This window comes from Anoplophora glabripennis, unplaced genomic scaffold (genome assembly GCF_000390285.2).
Source record: "Anoplophora glabripennis isolate ALB-LARVAE unplaced genomic scaffold, Agla_2.0 scaffold380, whole genome shotgun sequence".
NCBI lineage: Eukaryota > Metazoa > Arthropoda > Insecta > Coleoptera > Cerambycidae > Anoplophora > Anoplophora glabripennis.
The window spans coordinates 145,664-167,302 of NW_019416459.1; the positions used below are offsets into that span (position 1 = coordinate 145,664).

The following is a 21,639-nucleotide window of genomic DNA, read 5'->3' on the forward strand; positions in this document are numbered from 1 at the left end:
CCTACTGATATAAAGTATGAGTAGTTCCATTAAACATTTAGATAGATATATAAAATATTCGGCAAGAGCGAGTAAAAACATTAATAATGTAGTAAAAAAATACTATATTTATGAAATTATAAAGAATTTTAATAACTAAACCTGAGAGCAAACCGATTTGAAAAAGATAAGGATTTTATTGTTATGCACGTATTTTCACAATAAAAATATTTTTGTCATGAAGATAAGTTTAATACCTAAATAAACAAAAGCAAATTATTTATATTTCAACAAATTTAATTTAGATTGAGTTTTTTAAACTATGTATGTATATATTTTTTATTTTTTAATACTAGTTCTTGAATAGGTACTTTAAGTTGTTAGCAATTCAAACAAATTTCCCAAATTCTCTTCAAATGAAGTCTTGTACAGGGTCCTTCACATAACATGTTACCCTTCTTATATTATTTACATTTCTGTCTAGGACAACATGCACGATAAAGATCAGTTTTATTAAATTTTCCTTCTTCAAAGAAATATGTTTGTTGACTGTGATTTTAGAATCATTTCCATTTTTTAATTATCATGATATATACATAACATATATTTGCTTTGATGGTATTGTACAAAATTTTATTGGTTTATTTACTGGGCTTCCACAATGGACAAAGTCAAAATTGCCATGAAACCAGCACACATTTATGTTTTTCCGAAGTTATTCAACAAATCTTTAAATATAATTTTAAGAAAAAAAATTTATACGAGGTTTTTGTCAAAAAGTAACCGGAATTTTTAAATTACACGTGTTGTATCTTGTCTATCGAGTTGACTTTCATTTGTGTATTGGTAGCCCTGTCAGACGCATACCTGTCAATTTTTAGGCAGCTGCCACGATTAATTTGTGTTTAGCGAGCGCATGAGTAAGACATATCTCAGTGTTTTTGTCGATTTTTTGTGTGGTGAAATGTCAGGTCAGAGATATGTCCGATATTTTGTGTTAAAAACAGAATTAAGTACAGAGAATATCACAGCCACTAATTTATCAATGGTACAAATATTTTCAGGAAGCCTAAGAAGACATTGAAGATGAGGCAAAATCTGGTCAAATGTGAAGGTCCTTCTAACAGTTTTCTTCAGCTATAATGGAATAATTCGTCTCGAATTTTTACTGCTGTACAGTTAACAACAAGTACAAGTTTTGAGCAATTTGCGTGAAGCAGGAGAAGACAATAACACAAAGAGACAACTCGTGGATTTTGTTCCACGACAACATATTGGCACATACCACTTTGCATATCCAACAGTTATTGGCGAAACACAACACCCTATTCTTCGGACATGACCCCTGTGACTTTTTCCTATTTTCTAAACTCAAAAGGACACTCAAAGGACAACATTTTTCAACAACAGATGAGATAAAGGCAAAATCGCAAACCGTGCTCAAGGCGATATCACCAGAGTTTCTCAAACTGAAAACTACATAGGCATAAGTACTCGTATATAATATCACACGGGGGACTACTTTGTAGGGAATAGGATAAAAATTGAAGAATAAATATTTTCTGAGAAAAATAACAATTCCCGTTAGGTACTTTTTGAACAAACCTCGTATTATAAAAGGTGTTCTAAATAAGGATATTTTTTTATTAAAGTTTTCTTGTAATTTTAAAGATCTGCAAGAAGTCCTAATTTAATCTCAATGTAGATGATCTTTCTATGACAGATTTTGAAAGATAAAGTACACAAAGAAAATTTTAATAATTTATATGACCTAAGAAAGAAAATATTGAATAGAGTACTATTAATAAAGTGGGTAACATGGCGTTACGAAAAAAGTATTTGGTTTGTATGTCTGTCAACGGTATATAAAACATTTTTTGTAGTAAGATATTTTTTCTTAATAGAGAGAACTTAAAAACTTGTTCGGTAAATTTAAGAGTGGAAAATATACTAATGCAGTGGTTACATGGCTACTAGTATGTGCAGAATCAGCAAGTAAACCAACATATTGTTGAAGTTCAATATAGGTATTTCATTGATATTGCAAGAAATTTTTTTAAAACTGTGGTCTTTGCCATTATTTTCTAGATGGAAAAGTAAAAAAGATAAAGGGGTTAGAATGTTATGTGAATGGCCTGACCAATGTAACCGTATTTATTCAAAAAAATTAGCAATGAAAATAAANTTTCTTAATAGAGAGAACTTAAAAACTTGTTCGGTAAATTTAAGAGTGGAAAATATACTAATGCAGTGGTTACATGGCTACTAGTATGTGCAGAATCAGGAAGTAAACCAAAATATTGTTGTAACTCAATATATTTCATTTATATTACAAGAAATTTTTTTAATACTGTGGTCTGCCATTATTTTCTAGATGGAAAAGTAAAAATGATAAAGGGGTTAAAATGTTATGTGAATGACCCTGACCAATGTAACCGTATTTATTAAAAAAAAATAGCAATGAAAATAAATTTTTATTCTAATTTAGTTTCCATGTAAGGTACAAATAAGGTATATTCAAAAATAGTTAAAAAAAGTTCTGAACGATAGCATACCTAGATAGGTGATGCTGGTGAGAATTTATAGAAATTATTATTATTACTTAGAAATTTCAATTATCTTTAATTTATTGCCAAATGCTTAAAATTAATCTTACTCGTTAAATTGAATTTATTAAGGAATAAAAATTGTTTGGCCAAATTAATTTTAACAATTTACAAAATTTTACCTTGGAAAAGAATTAATTTGCATTATAATTTGCCTAATTTAAATGAATTTTTAATGTGTCCCTGAGTATCTAGATATAATTTTGAATAATGAATTCGGTTAATTGAAAATGATTATATGTATGTGAAAAAAAATATTGCTGCAGTTATAAAATTTAATTATTGTTAACTTTAGAACAGGGTAGGTAAATAAATTTTAATACTATGTAGGGTTGCAGTATAACATGCACTATTGCTTATCTAACAGACTGACCTGTTTCGCAATGACGCAGGCCCTGTTAACTGCTTCAGCTTCAACCTCTTCAGGTCTGGACAACTCGTGTCCTTCTGGTCCCGTAATACCTTTGGCCAATAGTTTTTCTGCATTCTTTGCAATCACAAGCCCATTCTCTGCATGCACTTGTGCGAGAGCTCCTAATTTTTGGCACTGATCAAAAGCACTGTAGAGTTCGGCGTCATTTAACATAAAATCGTAGGCCATAAACATCTTGAAGGAATTAACACCATGCTCCTTGCATAGTATTTCCATTTCCTTCTTTACTTGTTCTGACCAATAGGGCAGGCAGACGTGGAGACTATAGTCACAGCACACTTTACCGTCTGCTTTCTGTCGGTATTCATAATAAGCATCAATAAGAGATTCGCCCTTCTTGGGAAACACAAAATCAACTGTAAAAATTCATGGTTTTTATAGTAACAGGCAATTAAATAGGTAAGTTACATTTATCGATTTAGTTGATTTCATTCATTCTGGGTAATTTGTTAGAACTTGACAATAGTTTAAAGATATATTAGCCTAACATGCATAATCACCTGTAAAATATCCCATTGTAATGTCTCTGAAATACTATTCAATAATAGTCAGGTGATAGATTGAGAAAGATCACAAAGACATTTATCATATGTATGTTCTTCGATATTCCCATATGTTTTGTTTAATTTTTTAATTCAATGACTTGGTTGGCAAGTACCATGTTAAATAAGACTGATGCAAAAGTGTAAGATGGGCAACTTTTATTCCTCAAGAATACGAGCCCTTAAAACTAGGGTGGGAAAAGACTCTCACTTCATTATCTCCAAACTATTATTTCATTGATCACGACACACCATCCTGTTGAAGACTATAGAGTTTCCATTTAGATATCATCTTGTCATACCTGGTAGTAATGATTCATCAAGAATTTCCTGGTATTTTTTGGCATTTGGTACCACACACAGAGTACAAAATTCCCAATCCCAAAATTCTAGTAACTTTACCGCAATCAATTTTTTGTAAAAATTAACAAAATTCCATATTACAACAATATAAAAGCAATACAAACTGCAGTGGATTTTCACTTCAGTTTCATAAGCTGTGCTATACTTCAGTTTCAACTTGTCAACACACCCACTATTTTGGGTCAGCTCTTATTACCTCTGTTCATGAACTTGCTCATTGGTACCTTAATACCGAGTAATATTTATACAGTTCAGCATATTTCAACATTAAATTGCCAAAAGAAATTGTACAATTTGAGAAACAATAATTTGAAATAACATAAAATATGTTTAGATATGGAGCTTTAAAATTTAAAAAATCCTTGTACACATATAAGTAATAGAACAAGTTTCTGAAAAGAAAGTGTTTGGTCCAACATATAGGGTGTCAGAAGTTTGACTGCCATTACTTCAGCATGAGATAGAGTAATCATAAATGAACAAAAAAGTTGTATATTACGGAGGCGTAAGATTAACAGTTTTCAAAATACAGCGAGTATTAGTATTGGGAAGTTTTATCACAACGTGACAACAACGCTTAACCTAACGCTACACAGTTAATGCATTCCACGTGTGGACGCGGCAGACTTGTCCTACGGAAAAAATGTAAACAATTAAGTATTGTGAAACATTTAGTAAATTTCAAGACAATTGTTTTCCAGTTTTTAAATATATAAAATAAAATGTATCGATTTTGTAGTATAAAGATAGTGTGCTTAAATTTTAGCTCGATTTTTTTAGTAATTATGAATCTTTTAAAATAGGAACTTAACTTCTAACCAAATTATGAATTTGAAATATATGTAATTAAAGTACCAAAAGATTCACGTCATCCAAATAATCATACATATTAAAAATAATTTAGGTAGGTATTTACCGAAAAGCAAAATTCAGTAATTTTTGAACTCACAAGTACAAAACAAACTACAACATATTCGTATGCTCCAAATGCCCATCACTATTTTCGATGCACGCACGACACCTCCAAATCCAATTTTCGCGCACTTGCTGAAAAACACCTCAAGAAAAGGAAATAGTGGTGCGCAAAAAACACTCAAGCAAGGTCCAATTCCAGATACCAACTGAATTGCGTATTGCTGGACAGTTTAGTATCTCGTGTTATCCGCCGCGCCGTTGTCACATTGCTCGATATGAATTTTATCGAATTTTAAATTTATTACAACGCTAACTATTTTTTAGAATTAAGCATAAAGAAGTTCAAAAAGTGATAAATATTGTATTTTATGGTATTCTATGCACACAATTATGTCAATATTCCTTAATTAATCGAACTTTTGTACATCAAGATGAAGATTATGATAATATTTTTCTCGGAAATGGTTGAGTTTTGGATCATATAAGGTTTTTTGTTTATGTTAATGTATTCTATTGTCTGTTAAAATTAAGGCAGTCAAACTTCTGTATAGTTGTTATGGTTCATATTATTGTGATCTACTAATGGTATTGAACAGGAAAATATGAATGTATGTACAAATTTTCCAGTAAAAAGGGGAGAATTTTGCGCAAAAGTCGTTTTCATTCATACCATTTAGCACATAAGGGAAGTTTGTGGATGATTCTTGGAATGTACAAAACATGCAATATTTTTTAATGGACTAGACTGTGGAAGACGATATTAGGAATTATCATAGTACCATAAAAATGTTAAGTTTTACGATCACTTACTAACAATGAAGTTTTTGATAAATCTTAGGGCTGTACCATAACATGATCCCATGATTTACCAGCAGGCCTCATATGCACAGGCACAGATCCTTAAAATATAAGGTTTGCTTTATGGAAGCAGACGGTTCAGGTACAATGAAGCACTTCCGTGTTTTAACAAAGAAGTTCATGGCTTTTGGTACTGAATGTTATATAACTGTTTGGATTAGGCTGTGGTGATTTAACTTCTAGGATTCAGATCTTATACTGGGGATATATGACTAATTTGTTATACATTCAACTAATTAATAGTGAACGAGATCTAGTACAAGCAGACATAAACAATAATGCCATAAATATAATCTGTGAGCAACGGAACAACATTGATCACAAACAACAATTTCTTATTCGCCAATTCCGACTACTGTGTTGAAACTGGAACATTTTTACTAAGTGTTCCTATCCTATATAATCTTAAGCAAATATTCATATGAATCTTTTGTGAATCTTTTACTTTACGGTATTTCTTTTTTTGGTGGAAAACTATCCATTTTATTTTTACCATGTTCAAATAAATCACCCTGTATGTCTGAGAACCTACATAATATCACACTAATATTGAAGCAAATAAATATCGTCGTCTACTTACTGATCATTGTGGTACCACCAGCTACAGCTGCTTTTGTTCCATTGTAGAAATCATCGACACTTTTGGTGCCCATGAATTCAAATTCAAAGTGAGTGTGAGGATCAATACCACCGGGCAACACATACTTGCCTCTGGCATCGATCACCCTGGTTCCTCCTGGAATGATGAGATTCTTTCCAATCTGCTTGATGATGCCATCTTCAACGTAAATGTCTTCATCGGTGATTTCCTCATCACTGACCACTTTACCGTTTTTGATTAAAAGTCGATTTTGTGAGCTCTGAAAATAAAAAGTAGTCTTAAGTATACATTTTTTTGTTTATTTTATAAAATCTAATTTAAATTGTAATAAGTTTACCCGTGACTAAGCAGTTTGCAGCATGTCTAATTTTATCTTGTATGTTTATTTCACTTTATATTTTTCTTGTACTTTTTTATATCATGTATTGTTCTTTGATATTTTTTAACAAAACTTACTAATGCAGGTAATTTTTAACTACAACCCTTTATTTGTCCTTTAAGTGGACATATCCTGTTTAGACAAAAATGAATTTGAATTATAATAAAAACAGCTTGTTATGTAAATGTTATTATATTATGTTATGTAAATGTTATTTACATGTCCATTTTTATATACTTTATTAAAAGTACAGTAAATACGTATATTTGTCATCGATCATATTTTTACTCATGATTCATGATGTTATATGCATTTGCACAAAATTAACGACAGACAGGAAGGATGTGTATGCCTTTTAAGAAGTGTAAATATCAACTAACAAGTGGAACTGAAATATTTATTTATATGTTTTAATTTCATTATAAACATATTGCTAATAGATTAGGAACATAAATCTATTTACAGAAACTCAATAAACAATATTTAAAAATAAGTTTTACACAATTATTAATGAATATTCTATTAGAACAAATGTTAATTTATATAAATTATGTAAAAAATAATAAATAAAATAATCTTTGATTATGCTGCTATATTTAGGGTACGAAAAAAATCATAAAGATTAGGATTTCATAAAGCAATAATAATTTTTATAGGGTTTTCATTTATATTTTGACACCTAGATAAAGATAGCAGAATAACATATATTTTATGTAGATGTGGTGTGAAAATAGTATGGTGTGCTCGTCAGCTGGCTCGATTTCGTCTTGTCTGCGCATGACGTCACCTGAGACCAACTCAAACGTGTATGAATGTAGTACAAATTTGTACTACACTCACACCACGGCAGCTATAATATATATAAAAAGATAATTTAAGTGTACGTAAAACCTAAAACATGTACCTAATTTCCACATTTACATTTCGTATGAATTGTGTTTAGTCAGATTAAGTATGTAGGATCTAAATGTGATCGCAATCTTAAAGATTGTCTCAAGTGTAAAATCGTAAGAAACGTTAACCGTCATATTAAAATGTGAAGATATTTGGGCTGAAACAGCTCTGGACTATCGGGTACAACAGAAATTTGCATATCCATGCCAATATGTCATGATTTCGCCAATCTTGCTCTCAAGTGACGTGCGTGAGCACACCATTCACACATGTAAAGAAACGTTTTTGAGCGTTTTCTGTACCTACTTTTGGTTTAATGAAAATAAGTAAATATAAAAAAATTAGAAACAAAGCGAATTGAATTTTTTTAAAGCACTAATTTTCGCATATTTGGATAGAATGCTCTCTAGAATTAGACTCTCGTTTCGCAAGCCTCCTGCACTCGTCTCATCAATGTGTGTCCAGACCTTTAATAAATCTAAATCTCATTCTTCTAATATTAATAGAGATATGACAAAGAGGATACCATAAGTCTAACGTGGTAGTAAAAGATTATTCGTTTTAAGCAAATAATAAGTTCCACACATGTTTATGGAATAATCTTATGGCCATATGTCTCTTATTATTAGAAAATAAACTTATCAAACCATATACCAATGAAATTCTAAGAAACAGTAAAAATAATATATGAAAAATCCAAAACTAACTTTTGCTTATGTTTATAAGTATAAAATACATTTCTAGCTATAGATCGTCAGAATTGACGCTAATTAATTATTAACAAATACTATTAGGATCAAAATTGATTTATATATATAATATGGAGTTATTGCATTTGGTTAGTTTTATTTAATTAGTTTACCTACTTAAAAGCTAATGTTTAAAAATTTAATAGATTCTATTCCAGTCTCTATATTTTTTTATACTATTAGTCGCTATAAGTTTTTTTAAGTAGTCGTAATCCAATTATGGAAGCTAGTAGTACTTATTTGCTTTGAAACGTTGTATGTACACGACAGGTGCAATAATTTTTTTCTAAACTTTCCCTACTGAGACAATTAATAACTGTAACACCTGCCTTAATTAATTAAATATATAGTATAGAATCAACCAGGTACCCGTTATGGACCTATTAAGAAACAGTAGGTATCCAATTTATTTCAACATTTAAATCCTTTACTCTGTTTTGTTATGTTTGTAAATCTTACCGGAGACATTTTTATTTTCAATTTAAGTATTTTCTTGTATCTATTAACATTGAACTAGGTACTTATTTTATGCTAATATACTCGATTCTAAATTTACCTCGAAATTTATTTTAAGAATTTTCCTAAATTTACTGTATTTTCTAATAATAACTTTATGTATAAAACTTTGCTTTCTTGCATTTAATATATTCTAATTATAGACAGACCATAGCGTGGCAAAAGCGCACCGACTACAAATACACAAAATATTGCACTACTTAAATTTATTTCCATAAACCTTAGATTAGACATTTCGTGTTTCGATGAATTTAACTGAATTTCATTTCCTCCAATATTTCAGCTAAAATGAAAAAGTCTTGTCATAGCAAACACGCAAAATTTATCGATTGTACGTCTGCAAGGTACCAGACTGTGTGAGTTTGTTATATAAAATAAGCATTGCGGGATATACATCTAACAAGCACACTGAATCATGTGCTATTTTGCTTTGGCATGACTAAAGAGAACACCAAACTGTAAACAAGTTATTTAATGACAATTTTCCCACAATACATATGTATGAGTACAAGAACCCTAACCAGTAAATTGAACGATGTGAACCACACACTTTGTAGGAGGACTTTTTTTATTTTCTTCAATGCCATAACTTTATTTTTGACTGAAAATGTATAGACAAGTACTTGTTCTGAAAAGTGTCACAAGTGTCCTTCTAAAAGCAATATACACCGATAACCAATATCCAATATCAACCAATATACAGGGTGATAGAAGTTTGACTGCCTTAATTTTAACAAACGATAGAATACATTAAAATAAACAAAAAAAAACTTATATGACATGGGTCCGAAACTCAACCATTTCCGAGAAAAAAAAATTATCAAAATCTCCAACTTGATGTACAAAAGTTCGATTAATTAAGGAATATTGACATAACTGCGAGTATAGAATACCATAAAATACAATGTTTATAACTTTTTTTAACTTCTTTATGCTTAATTCTGAAAAATAATTAGCGTTGTAATAAATTTAAAATTCGATTCGAATTAATATCGAGCAATGTGACAACGGCGCGGCGGTTAATACGAGGTACTAAGCTGTCCAGCAATACGCACTTCAGTTGGTATCTGGATTTGGACCATGTCTGAGTGTTTTTGCGTACCACTATTTATTTTCCTTGAGGTGTTTTCCAACGAGTGCGCGAAAATTGGATTCGGTGTCGTGCGTGCACCGAAAATGGTGGTGGATATTTTGAGCATATGTTGTAGTTTGTTTTGTACTTGTGCGTTTAAAAATTATTGAATTTTACTTTTAATACGTATGATTATTTGGACGACNATTCGATTCGAATTAATATCGAGCAATGTGACAACGGCGCGGCGGTTAATACGAGGTACTAAGCTGTCCAGCAATACGCACTTCAGTTGGTATCTGGATTTGGACCATGTCTGAGTGTTTTTGCGTACCACTATTTATTTTCCTTGAGGTGTTTTCCAACGAGTGCGCGAAAATTGGATTCGGTGTCGTGCGTGCACCGAAAATGGTGGTGGATATTTTGAGCATATGTTGTAGTTTGTTTTGTACTTGTGCGTTTAAAAATTATTGAATTTTACTTTTAATACGTATGATTATTTGGACGACGCGAATATTTGGGTACTTTAATTACATATTTTTCAAATTCATAATTTGATTAAAAGTTAAGAGATTCATAATTACTAAAATTCGAGCTAAAATTTAAGCACAACACTATTTTCGTACATATTTTATTTAGAAACTGGAAAACAATTGTCTTGAAATTTGCCAATGTTTCACAACAATAGTTGTTTACATTTTTTCCGTAGGACAAGTCTGCCGTGTGCACACGTGGTATGCTTCAGCTGAGTAGCATTAGGTTAAGCGCTGGTGTCACGTTGTGATGAAACTCACCAATATTAATACTCGCTGTATTTTGAAAACTGTTAATCTTACACTCTTGTAATATAGAACTTTTTTGTTCATTTATGATTACTCTATCTCATGCTGAAGAAATGGCAGTCAAACTTTTTACACCCTGTATAAGGTAAAACAAAAGTTTCGGTGGCTATTATCTCCGGAACTAGAAGAGATACGAAAATCTACTCAAAATCACTTCTAAAAGAGGAATTTAAATGTCGTGCCCTCTTCAAATAATTAAATAATAGAAATGATTATTTTATTTACTTTTGCTTTCTTTGTTTCCTATAACTTTCAATTAAACATTGTAAGAGTATTTACCATTAACGTCATAAAGTTACGGGTAGATATCTTACTTCAGTGTTACCTATAATAATTCATAATATATTGCTGAAGAATCTCAACTTGAGGTGTTTCCTTGAGTAGTTTTGGTTGATTTTTTTTTATTTTACAGATAGCAATCATTTCAACTTGTTCGTCCTTATTGTACCACACATTACGCAGTTTTAACTGCATACGGTCCAAATTGTACGAGTTAAACTCGTGAAACGTTCAATTATTGGAGAGACAGCAGATAACAATAGCGGCGATTGTAGAGATAAAACTGAAAACAAAGATGTTCGCAATATTTTACAAGGAATCAAGAAAATACCAACACAAAAATGACCCTGACCTATTTAAAATGGTTCAATTTCTATCACCAAGATCTAAATATTATTTACTATAATTCTCATAAATTAATTAATAATATTTTTAGTTTCGTGACTTAAGCTAATTCAAAATCTTGTTATACAACAGAGTTAAACACAATTCTCTAAACTGTAGTATTATTTGTGTATTTTGTACTTTCTTACATTTTGTGACAATGACAGTTTAATTCTGATATTTGAAAGAACAAAGACACAAAAATATAGATGGAGAATAATACAAACTGAAAAATTAAACACGGGTCAACTTCTCGCAAAAATAACCGAATTATCTCTCTTTTTAATATTTTTCTGTCTTCATTCATTCAAATATCAATATTAAACTGTCATATGTCGTGTCATTGTCGCCACATGTAATAAAGTACAATATACAATCAAATAATGCTACGCTTACTTCAGAGAATAGTGTTTGGTTCTGATGTAAAACAGAATCTTTTGAACTTACAACAGAAGTTACGAAATTAACAGTACTATAATGATTATTCTGGTCATAGTAGAATACAGAATTGGTTTGTGTATTATTTCTGTGTACGAGCAAATTTTTTGGAAAAATATCGACAAAAAAACAAAAACAGTAAGTCAAAGTAAGGGCTGACGTTTGTTCACAAATTTTGATGCTTGCAGGCCGTTAGGGTTCGTTGTTGCATTCCACGCTTTCAGGTCTGCCAAATTACTTACATGACTTATACTATCATGTTATTACAGTTTAAGTAGCAAATTACCTCTTTTTAACGAGTGCTTTTTTAGATCTGATTAATTTCGCCGCCACCTGGCCGCGGACGACCTAACTTCCCTTAAAACTATAATATGTAAAGTCAACAATTAGACGGGCAGGGCAGGACAAATATAATTTGCTACGTCATCTAAGTTCCGCCTTTTGTTATCATAGCAACGGCTTTGAGTCAATTTCTTTAAGTTCTTTAAGATATAGCCACTGAAACTTGTGAAAAGTATGTATTTAATTTGAATGAGTATCAACACTCATATGCTGTTTATTTTATTAAATTGATGATATTTAGTTTTTTATATTTCCCTTAAAGAAATAAATTCGCTCAGGTCGCGGTAACAAATTATAATTAATAAATGACTTTAGTCTGGGAGTTATTAATAATTTTCACGTTAATTAATTCTATTTGTGTTCCAAATCAAGCGTATTATTCACAATGGCAAAACCTCTCGCCTTTCCCATAAATGCCTGGTGTTAACTTTAAAGCTTTTGTCTCTAGGTGACAGGTATACATGGACTTTTAACTCCCTCTTTGGTTAAAATTAATATCTTCCATCATTGCGTGAATTGTATATAATTTTCACCATTAAATTATAATTAAGTCAGCTCGATGCGTGCTTGCGTGAACTTAGCTTTTGTAACTCAGTTGCACACGTAAAAATGGCTACTTGTAATTCTCTACAAGCGAGGAATATAATCATAACTCGTTAATAGCTACTGACTGTTCATATTAACCGTTAACTTAGTTTTATTTACGTTTAACGTTGTCTTTGCGTTTCAGAGACGGTGCACAGTGGGTGAAAACGTTCAAAATTCCGTACGAGGTATTAAAAGTAGTCCAAATTGGGATATATCTTTTAAATACTCGTAATTATGTCCGCTTTCTTATGTTACTGCGATAATTGCAATATTTTAAAATCTCAACTTGCGATATCTTAAATACTCTTATAAACTACAATCGGAAATGTTTTCCATGCCACAAAATATTAATAATATATAGCGAATATAAAAAAGTAAGGTTCATTGTAAACCCTTTAAAATTGTTGAAACCATAAGTCTAAATTCATTAAACTAAACCCACAAAACCCAGATCCATAAAATTTAAACCAATAAAATCTAAACTCACAAAACCTAAACCAACAGTTTATGGTTTTAACAATTTGTGATTGAAGGGTTTACAATTACTGGTTTTAAAATATTGTAATTGTCGCAGTGGTATAAGATAGCGTACATAATTGAGAGTAAGTATTAAAAAAAATATATTCCAATTTGGGCAACTTTGACTATCTCGCACGGAATTTGAGCGTTTCCGCCCACTGTACAGGGTTCTTCACGGCAAGTGGCCTATTAGACGTTTCAGAGGAACCAAGGATAATATGACACTGAAATTGTGTTTAGGGGGTTATCAGATATGTCCCTTCAATGAAAATAATGCCATCAACGTAGCACTTCCGGTTATACCGTAAGTAGCTGTCAACTTCGTTATTTTAAATGGAACACCCTATATATTATTGCATTATCGACAAGGTAAATTAAAAATAAGTCAAAAATGTTAAAGCTTTCCTGTACCTAAATCTAACCGTTTTCGAGATAATCGTCGTTTTACAAAAAAATTGACAGATGGAAGCGCTTCGAAAATTCCTTATATCTTTCTTAGATCTGGGAGCTTTAACTTGCTTTTCGGAATACACAAAGAACATAAGATGCACTACCTTCCGCTATCAAAATTACATGAAGAAAATTATACTAAGTGTCTCATTTTTCACGTTACATTTTGAAAACTTAAAACCGATAAATTTTTTTAAATTCAAATGGAACACTCTGTATTTTCTGCATCATATTATAGAAAATCAAATTCTCTTTTCACCGATATAGACATTGTAGGGGTTACAGTTTCAATTTTCTCAGATATTTGCGGTTTACTACATTTTCACGAATACTACATTTAAATATATCAAATATGCCTTGAAAGGCAAATATTGGTACTATCATTGAGTATTCTACAAATATCAAGTATTTGCTCGACAAGAAAAATGCAAAATAATTATTCTAATACAGATATTTTGAATTTTCGAAACGCTTGCATCTGTCAAAATTTTTATAAAATGTCGATTATCTCGAAAATGGTTAGATTCACGTACAGGGAAGCTTTAACAATTTTGACTTATTTTTAATAATTAATTGTCGATAATATACAGAGTGTTCCATTTAAAATAACGAAGTTGACAGCTACCTCCGGTATAACCGGAAGTGCTACGTTGATGGCATTATTTTCATTGAAGATAACATATCTGATAACCCCCGTAAACAAAATTTCAGTCATATTGTCTTTGGTTCCTCTGAAACGTTTAATAGGCCACTTACCGTGAAGAACCCGTATAAAGTTAGCCGGCCAATTTTAAAATTTGTAAGTAATGTTAATGATCAGAATCTGTCGTTACTTTGTGGTAAATTTACTGTGAAAAATATATTGTCTGTCCAGTATACAACGTTTAAAAAATAGGGGTGTCTCGCTAACTTTATATGACCTTTATATGAACCACTTAGAAATTGCCGTAAATTTGTTGGAAACAAATGATGAAAATCGTTTCTTTGTCTTTTGTTTATATAAAACAACAAAAAAACTGAGTAATTTTATGTAAAGTTAGAGAGCCATCCCATCAAAATATAATCTTTTTTCAATTCTAATTTCGTCAGTGTCATATCTAAAATTTTTGTTACTGCTGATTATTTTGGAAATTCACTCAGCTCATTTGATTCCTAATTATATTTTAGAGAATAACGATGTATTTCGTTTTATTTTAAATAATCACCATTTTGGGTATTTTTATGTATGTAAAATCTATAACAAAGTTGATAAATTTAAAATAATTAATTTCTCAAACAAAAAAAATATATATAAGAACTTTTTGTTACAAATACAGTTGTAAACACAATGTAACCGGTCAAAATTTAAATCCAAAATTGAATTACCAATATTAAGTAAATAGCTAAATAATAATAGTTATTTAATAAATATCTAAAATAAAAATTAGAAATGATATATTTAANCAAGGTATGGACTACGTTTTTTAGGCACTTTTTAGTAAGATAAAATGAAAATTGGGTGTTTTGTAATCGGAAAACCATACCGCGCTAGAGCGACATGTTGGAGATGTCGGACTCGACAATTGCGCCCTCTATTTTGTCGGACAACCCAATTTGCTTCTTATTTAACACATTTTCTTTTAATTCAAATAAAAAATTTGAGTGTTGTAATCACAAAAGGGAACCCGCCCAGAACAACAGGTTTAAGTACTCGTAGTGCTGAAAAGCGCCCTTCCCATATTCTAAAAATTTTACAGCGTGGTAGACTCGTTAAAACGAAGCGATTCAGACCGTCTTCATGACTTATGTAATCAGTTCGAAAAAAGGTCGCTGGCTTGGGGACTATATGCGACAATTACATTTTTAGATAATCTAATCATTCAAAGAAATATCTTAAAAGATTTCACTATTTCCACATTTTACACTTACAAATAATAATAATAATAATAAATTAATATTTATGAATATAATATTAAATAATATTTATTAATTCTATTAATATAGAACTAATTAATTTACTAATTTAATTAGCAAGGAGGCCAAGAAGCGGAGATCGTAAAATCTTTCTATAGTGGCTATTTTTACGTGTTGGTGTTTGTCAAGGGTAATATTAGAAAGGAAAAAAAAGGAAGATATTTGTTTGAAAAATTACATTATTTATAAATTTCACCATGTCAGGTAGGTGTTTTTGTATTAATAGTATTTAGACAAAACATTATTAGTTTAAGCATACCTACCCATACGTAGATTTGTAATCCGGACGACATACTAATTACAAAATATTTATCACTTTACTAAGATTATATTTTATATTGAACTAATTAACCATTAGGTAACCGTTTTCGATTGGAAAAGGTGTAGTAGTAGTATCTGTAACAACCATTTAAAGATATTTCCAGAGCAGTTATTACAAAGTTGAAAAATGTTAGCTGTACTTTTTTCTATTCTGAAGAATATTAATGCAATTTTGACCTGACACTCGGAAAGATACGTTATTTTTGTATCTATCTGAGGATTTATTCTTAAAATAAAAACTCATTACAAAGTTACTTTAGTTTAGAAATTACTTACCTATGTAAATCAAGTTTTATGTGTAACTGTGAATCTAGTGTTACTTTAGCATTCATCCAGTCTGGATTGGCTGTATCATATTCGAGGTTATTTCACTTTACAAATATGATGGACCTATTTGGAACCACGAACTTACTACACATAATTGATGGCAAATTAAAATTAATCAACGTCATTTATTTTGGTGTAGTTTTTACAATTATTATGGTTATTAGGTCCAGGTCAAGTGTATAAACTTAAATAATTTTCTGAGTAAATCACAAAACGGATAAAGGTTTATCGCGGGTGTATGTCAATATAATAAAAAGTATGGTAAAAGATTAAAAATTGATAACGACTAGTAAACTAATATTAGGATTAAACAATGTATACGCAGATAATAGTTTATCTAAATATGTACAAAAACTAGATGGGGAAATAAAATTTAAACAGTTCGTTGGCTAATAATATTATAGCTTAGGTAATCTTCTACGGTTTAGCTTTACGTTTTTTTTTTGTTTTTCATTTTAAGATGCATGCATCCAAATAGAGAAAGATTGATAAAAACGGTTGTTTCTCTCTCAATCTCTTAAAATCGGCAACCATTTTTTTTAAATCAAAAGTAAAAACATTAGTTATTCTCCTTTGTTTTTGTAGTACAAAATTTGCTTCAAAAAACACATAGGTATTGAACACATCTTTTTTAAAGGAGACATTTAAAAAATTTACTTGTATTCGAATTATTATAATAAAGTAATTAACAAAACATGCAAATCAAATAAGATCACAAAATATAGATAGATACAGATTTCAGTAAATTTAAAAAAAATATACCTACAGTTTCTGGAAAAAGCGTCAATTGTATTTTAGAAGTCAGTTTTAATTCAGAACATACAATTGTATTTTAAATTAGTTATTTGTATTTCTGAAAGTATCAAATGTATTTCAGAATTCGTCAAATATATTTCATAAAAAAAATTGAATAAATTTATTCCTGAAATCCATTATAGATATCAAAATTCACATAAAACATTCCTTGCAAGTAAAATAAACTTGGTGCAGTCCGTATTGTTGAGATAGAATTTCAGAAAGATACCTGCGTCATTTTTTTGGAATTAGCCGCATTCGACACCCAAGGTGTAAAGATATTGGCAGCGTGGCGTTCATTGTAGCAGCTTGCAGTGCATACTGTGTTTTGTAGTTACGAAGGCTTCCTCATAAGTGTATCGCCCTGTGCATTTTCAGTGTAATTTCTTATTAAAACAAATCAATAAAGGTTAAAATAAAAGAAATTAATTTAATTTCCAGTCGAAGAGTATCGTGTTTAACGTGTATGTTCCTAGTGAGTGCCTACAAGTTTGAGATTCTAGTGTAAAAGTGTAAAAAATTTAACAAAGGCTTCAGAACCCAACAAATGTATTACCACAGAGTAAGTAATATCTGTGGTATTACAGTAGAATTTTTACAATTCCTTCAACTTAGAAATGCAATACAAATGATATATTTGTATAGTTTCTTTCTTAGAATCACTTGTGAAATCATCGCTTTCAATATCGATTGAGACACCCAGTATAGAATCGTCTCGATGCAGTCTCGGCATAGTTGTATAAATAAGGGCGTTTTCAGGGGGCACGACAGATTTTTCGTTCTTTATCGACTCTTCCACGATACTTGGCGCCGTATATATCAACGAAGGCGCCATGGAATAAATGGTGAAATCGTGAAAAGTCAACGAAACGGCTTTTAGCTATGTCTACTTGCACTTGGATTGCCGAAACAAGATACCTGTGTACTATTTCTATTATAAGTGTTCATATACTAATTGTTTAAATAACAATATTGACCTTCAAACACAAAATTTTACCGGAGTGATATATCCTTCTTTGTCAACGTTTGGAAACATATGGTTACAGAATATTATCCTTAAAAACAAAATGAGCAACTTTTAAGATAAAACAGAAACCTTCAACTGGTTTCTCCAAAATTATAGATTTATCCATTGAAACAAATTAACTAAATTTAATATAACGGTACTCTTGTAGCACAATAAAATAATTTACTTATTTATCTTTTTATCTTTTATTTTATATTTACTGAAAAATTTTTTTGAGATATGAAACCAATACTTCTCAAAACCATTAAATATTACGTCACAGAGGTATAAAAGGTATAAAATATACTTGCATTTTTTTTAAATAGTGCTATAATATTTTTGCACATTGTATTGGAAGGCTTTTTCGGGAAAGACATTTCAATTCATCTTCAGGCAGAGTCGTGCGCGTTGATTTTTGGAAAACGCTTATAATCACTAATCAGTATATGGTAAATACATCTTATTTAAACAATACGTCTTCGAAATTCTATCGCAGCAGCGGAACTTCTTCACAAACCTCTTTCACTTGAAAAAATTTCTTATTGTTATAATAAAGAGATAAAATAAAAAAGAAACTACAAATCAAACGTTTCTTTTGTATTGTGTTTGTAGTTTAATACATTTGATAAGTAAAACACGAAATAAATACATATGTTACTAGATATGATAATATGGTAGTGCCATTTTTAGCTCTTTTAAGCATTTTCAGATGGAGTAGGTAGGTATATGTATTGTTTTTGTTATAAAGAGAAAAATGTACACAAATATGTATATTCCTTTTTATAAATCGGTGTGCTCACAAATGGTGTTGACAGAACGGAAAACTTCTTTATTTTTAATTTTATGAAAAAAGACATTCTTATCAAAAAATCAAATCAAAAATCGTAGAAAATTTTGCTTTAAGAGGGTCAATGTATACAGTGTATTGAAAAATGATTAATTTTGAAATTTTGAAATTAATAGAAACAGTAGTTGATTTTATTGGTAAAACACACTACATCAGTTAGGAAAATATTATATAAAAAATCATTAATACGTACAAGGTGTCCACATATTGTATTAATCGTAGGTACGGACGACAAGCTAAAAAGTTATTTACTGCACATTATTTTAGTTTGAAAAGTTAAGTAGACCTTGTCAAGAGCAAAAAACTTATTTTCAGTGTAAGTAATGAACATTTTTCAAAATATGAACAAATTTTATTCAGAAAAAGTATTAAACGATTCCTACCTTTGACAGATTAATAAAAATTTCAATAATTTTTTTCCCGATCACTTACAAAAAACTTAAGTGAGTAAGGAGAAATTCAGAAATTCAAGATACGCTTTCAAATTTGGGACATTGAAACACATTTTAATTTTGAACACGTCTTTATAATTAAATTTTGATCAATTATATTCTATTTGTTATACAAGAAAGGCACTTTATTTATACTGAAAATAATTGTTTGTTCCATCAAGGTCTATTTAATTTTTCAGATATAAAAACATATTACAAATTAGATTTTGACCAAGTAAAATAATTCCCCAAAATTTCAAATTTCCCTGTAATTTTTTTTGTCATTGACACCAATGAGTAAGGTAACCCCGTATGTAGTTAATGTTGGAAGATAACAGTCTAGGTTAGACGTGGTGTATACATTGACCAACTTTTTCTACATTCCTATATGAACAGAATTTTTAAATAGAATGTCTTTTTTCATAAAATGAAAAATGAAAAATTTCCCCCTTTTTCAATTCCGTACTTGTATATATTGTACAAAAACTGAAATAGAAAACAAAGTGAGTGAAATATTATGCAAAAGAATGCATATTCAGGGTGGTTACGAATTTAGAGAGAATTTTTTAAAAGGTATTTTTAATAATTAAAATAGTCAAAAGAGCAAAATGAAATTAATAGTAATCAAAGTTGTTAAAACTTGAGAATTAAGAACATATTTCATGTTCCCGAGTAACATATTACATAAAAAGAGGTAAATATTTGTGGTCGTAAATTGCAAGTCGTCCACTTCTTTGTTGCGTTTTTTGCAGTAAACAAAAAATTGCTACTTCAATTTTAGATAATCATCAGTTCCACTTTACTTTTCGTTACAGAAACGTGTGTCATTTATTGCGGGAGTTATTAGTGAACAAATGTTTAATTGAAGTCATTTATTTTTCTAGATTCTTATTTTAGATATGTTTTCTTTTTGTGGAAATACTGTGTCTGTGGTGTGTTTATTAACAACTGTGAATAAAAATATTAAAGTGGCACGTCAAAAGTTAAAAGTAACAATGTATTAATGGACTTGGTGGTAATGTACGGGAATGCTGATGAAAACTGAGAGCAGCTACACATCTTTTTTACAACTGTTTCCAAAATAGAAATACACCAATACTTATAAACAGAGGCAAAGCTGTCGGTGGAGTCAGTGATTTCAAACAAGTTTTCATCGTATCAATGTGGTAAGTCGGTAAAAGAAAATATTTACAAAAAATATTTTGCCAATCGAATTTTCGCACCTCGAGTTATTTACTTTTAAAATACCCTCTCCAACTTTGTAAGCACCCTGCATATCACACGAGTGTAAACTTATATTAGGTATAATCAATAACCAAACAGACAGATATCAGTATATTTATCTTCACGAATGGGGATAATAAACCGAAGCTGAACGACTGAGTGAATGACTCTAGACATGCAAAGCAAATAAGTATATTGCAAATGTATGTTAATATTTCTCAAAGTCCGCCATCGTTATACTCCTATAAAGGGAATAAATTTTATTTAGTAACGTGCTTAATTTAAATGTAAGATTAAAGCTAAAATATTGTCGCGAATATTAGGTATAATACAAAATATAAAATGATATATATTCAGAATTTTATTTTATTTTTTTAATTTTAAGACCATATTTTCTATGACCAACGTAATATACATATAAAAGTGTTTGGTGTTACAGAGAAAGACATATATGTACGGGGTTAAACGATGTTTCAGAATAAAAATTAATTGCTTGCTGACTACTGACCATACGAACGCTTTATATAGACAGCAGTGTAATAAAAGGCTGACATATAACCACTTTAATTTAATCCGGAAGCTAGTCAATTGAATTCTTAATGCATCATTTGAAAATTTGCACATACGAATACATGTACACAGGGCGTTTTTTAAAGTACCTTCAGACTCCGTAAAACCACTACATTCTGTAGTTTTTACATGTGTAATTAGATCTATCGCAATTAATAATTATTTAGTTAAAATAAGTGTAAAAAAATTGTCCTACTATTTACTGAAATTATTGTAATCAGTACCAAAAAGGGCGAGGTAAAAAATAATTTTGGGTCAGATTGGCTTAAATGACATCAGGTACATGTAGATGTAATATTTGTAGCACTGTAGAACATAGCCTCGTTTATGTGTATTATATTAATGAACTTACAATGATTCGCACACTGCCCTATTTCTAATTATAATAATTATTCACCTGATGATAGATAAAACGT

General features: G+C 30.2%; 1 protein-coding gene across 1 annotated transcript in view; it reads right to left on the reverse strand.

Annotated features, from left to right (window-relative positions):
- Positions 1 to 21,639, reverse strand: part of LOC108910799 (dihydropyrimidinase) — a 54,018-nt gene that overhangs the window by 15,297 nt on the left and 17,082 nt on the right. Inside the window, exons 2-3 of the mRNA XM_018715527.2 lie at positions 6,277 to 6,556; positions 2,959 to 3,374 (exon numbers count right to left, since the gene is read on the reverse strand). Coding sequence (XP_018571043.1) covers positions 2,959 to 3,374; positions 6,277 to 6,556 — 696 coding nt within the window. The remainder of the gene's footprint in view (positions 1 to 2,958; positions 3,375 to 6,276; positions 6,557 to 21,639) is intronic.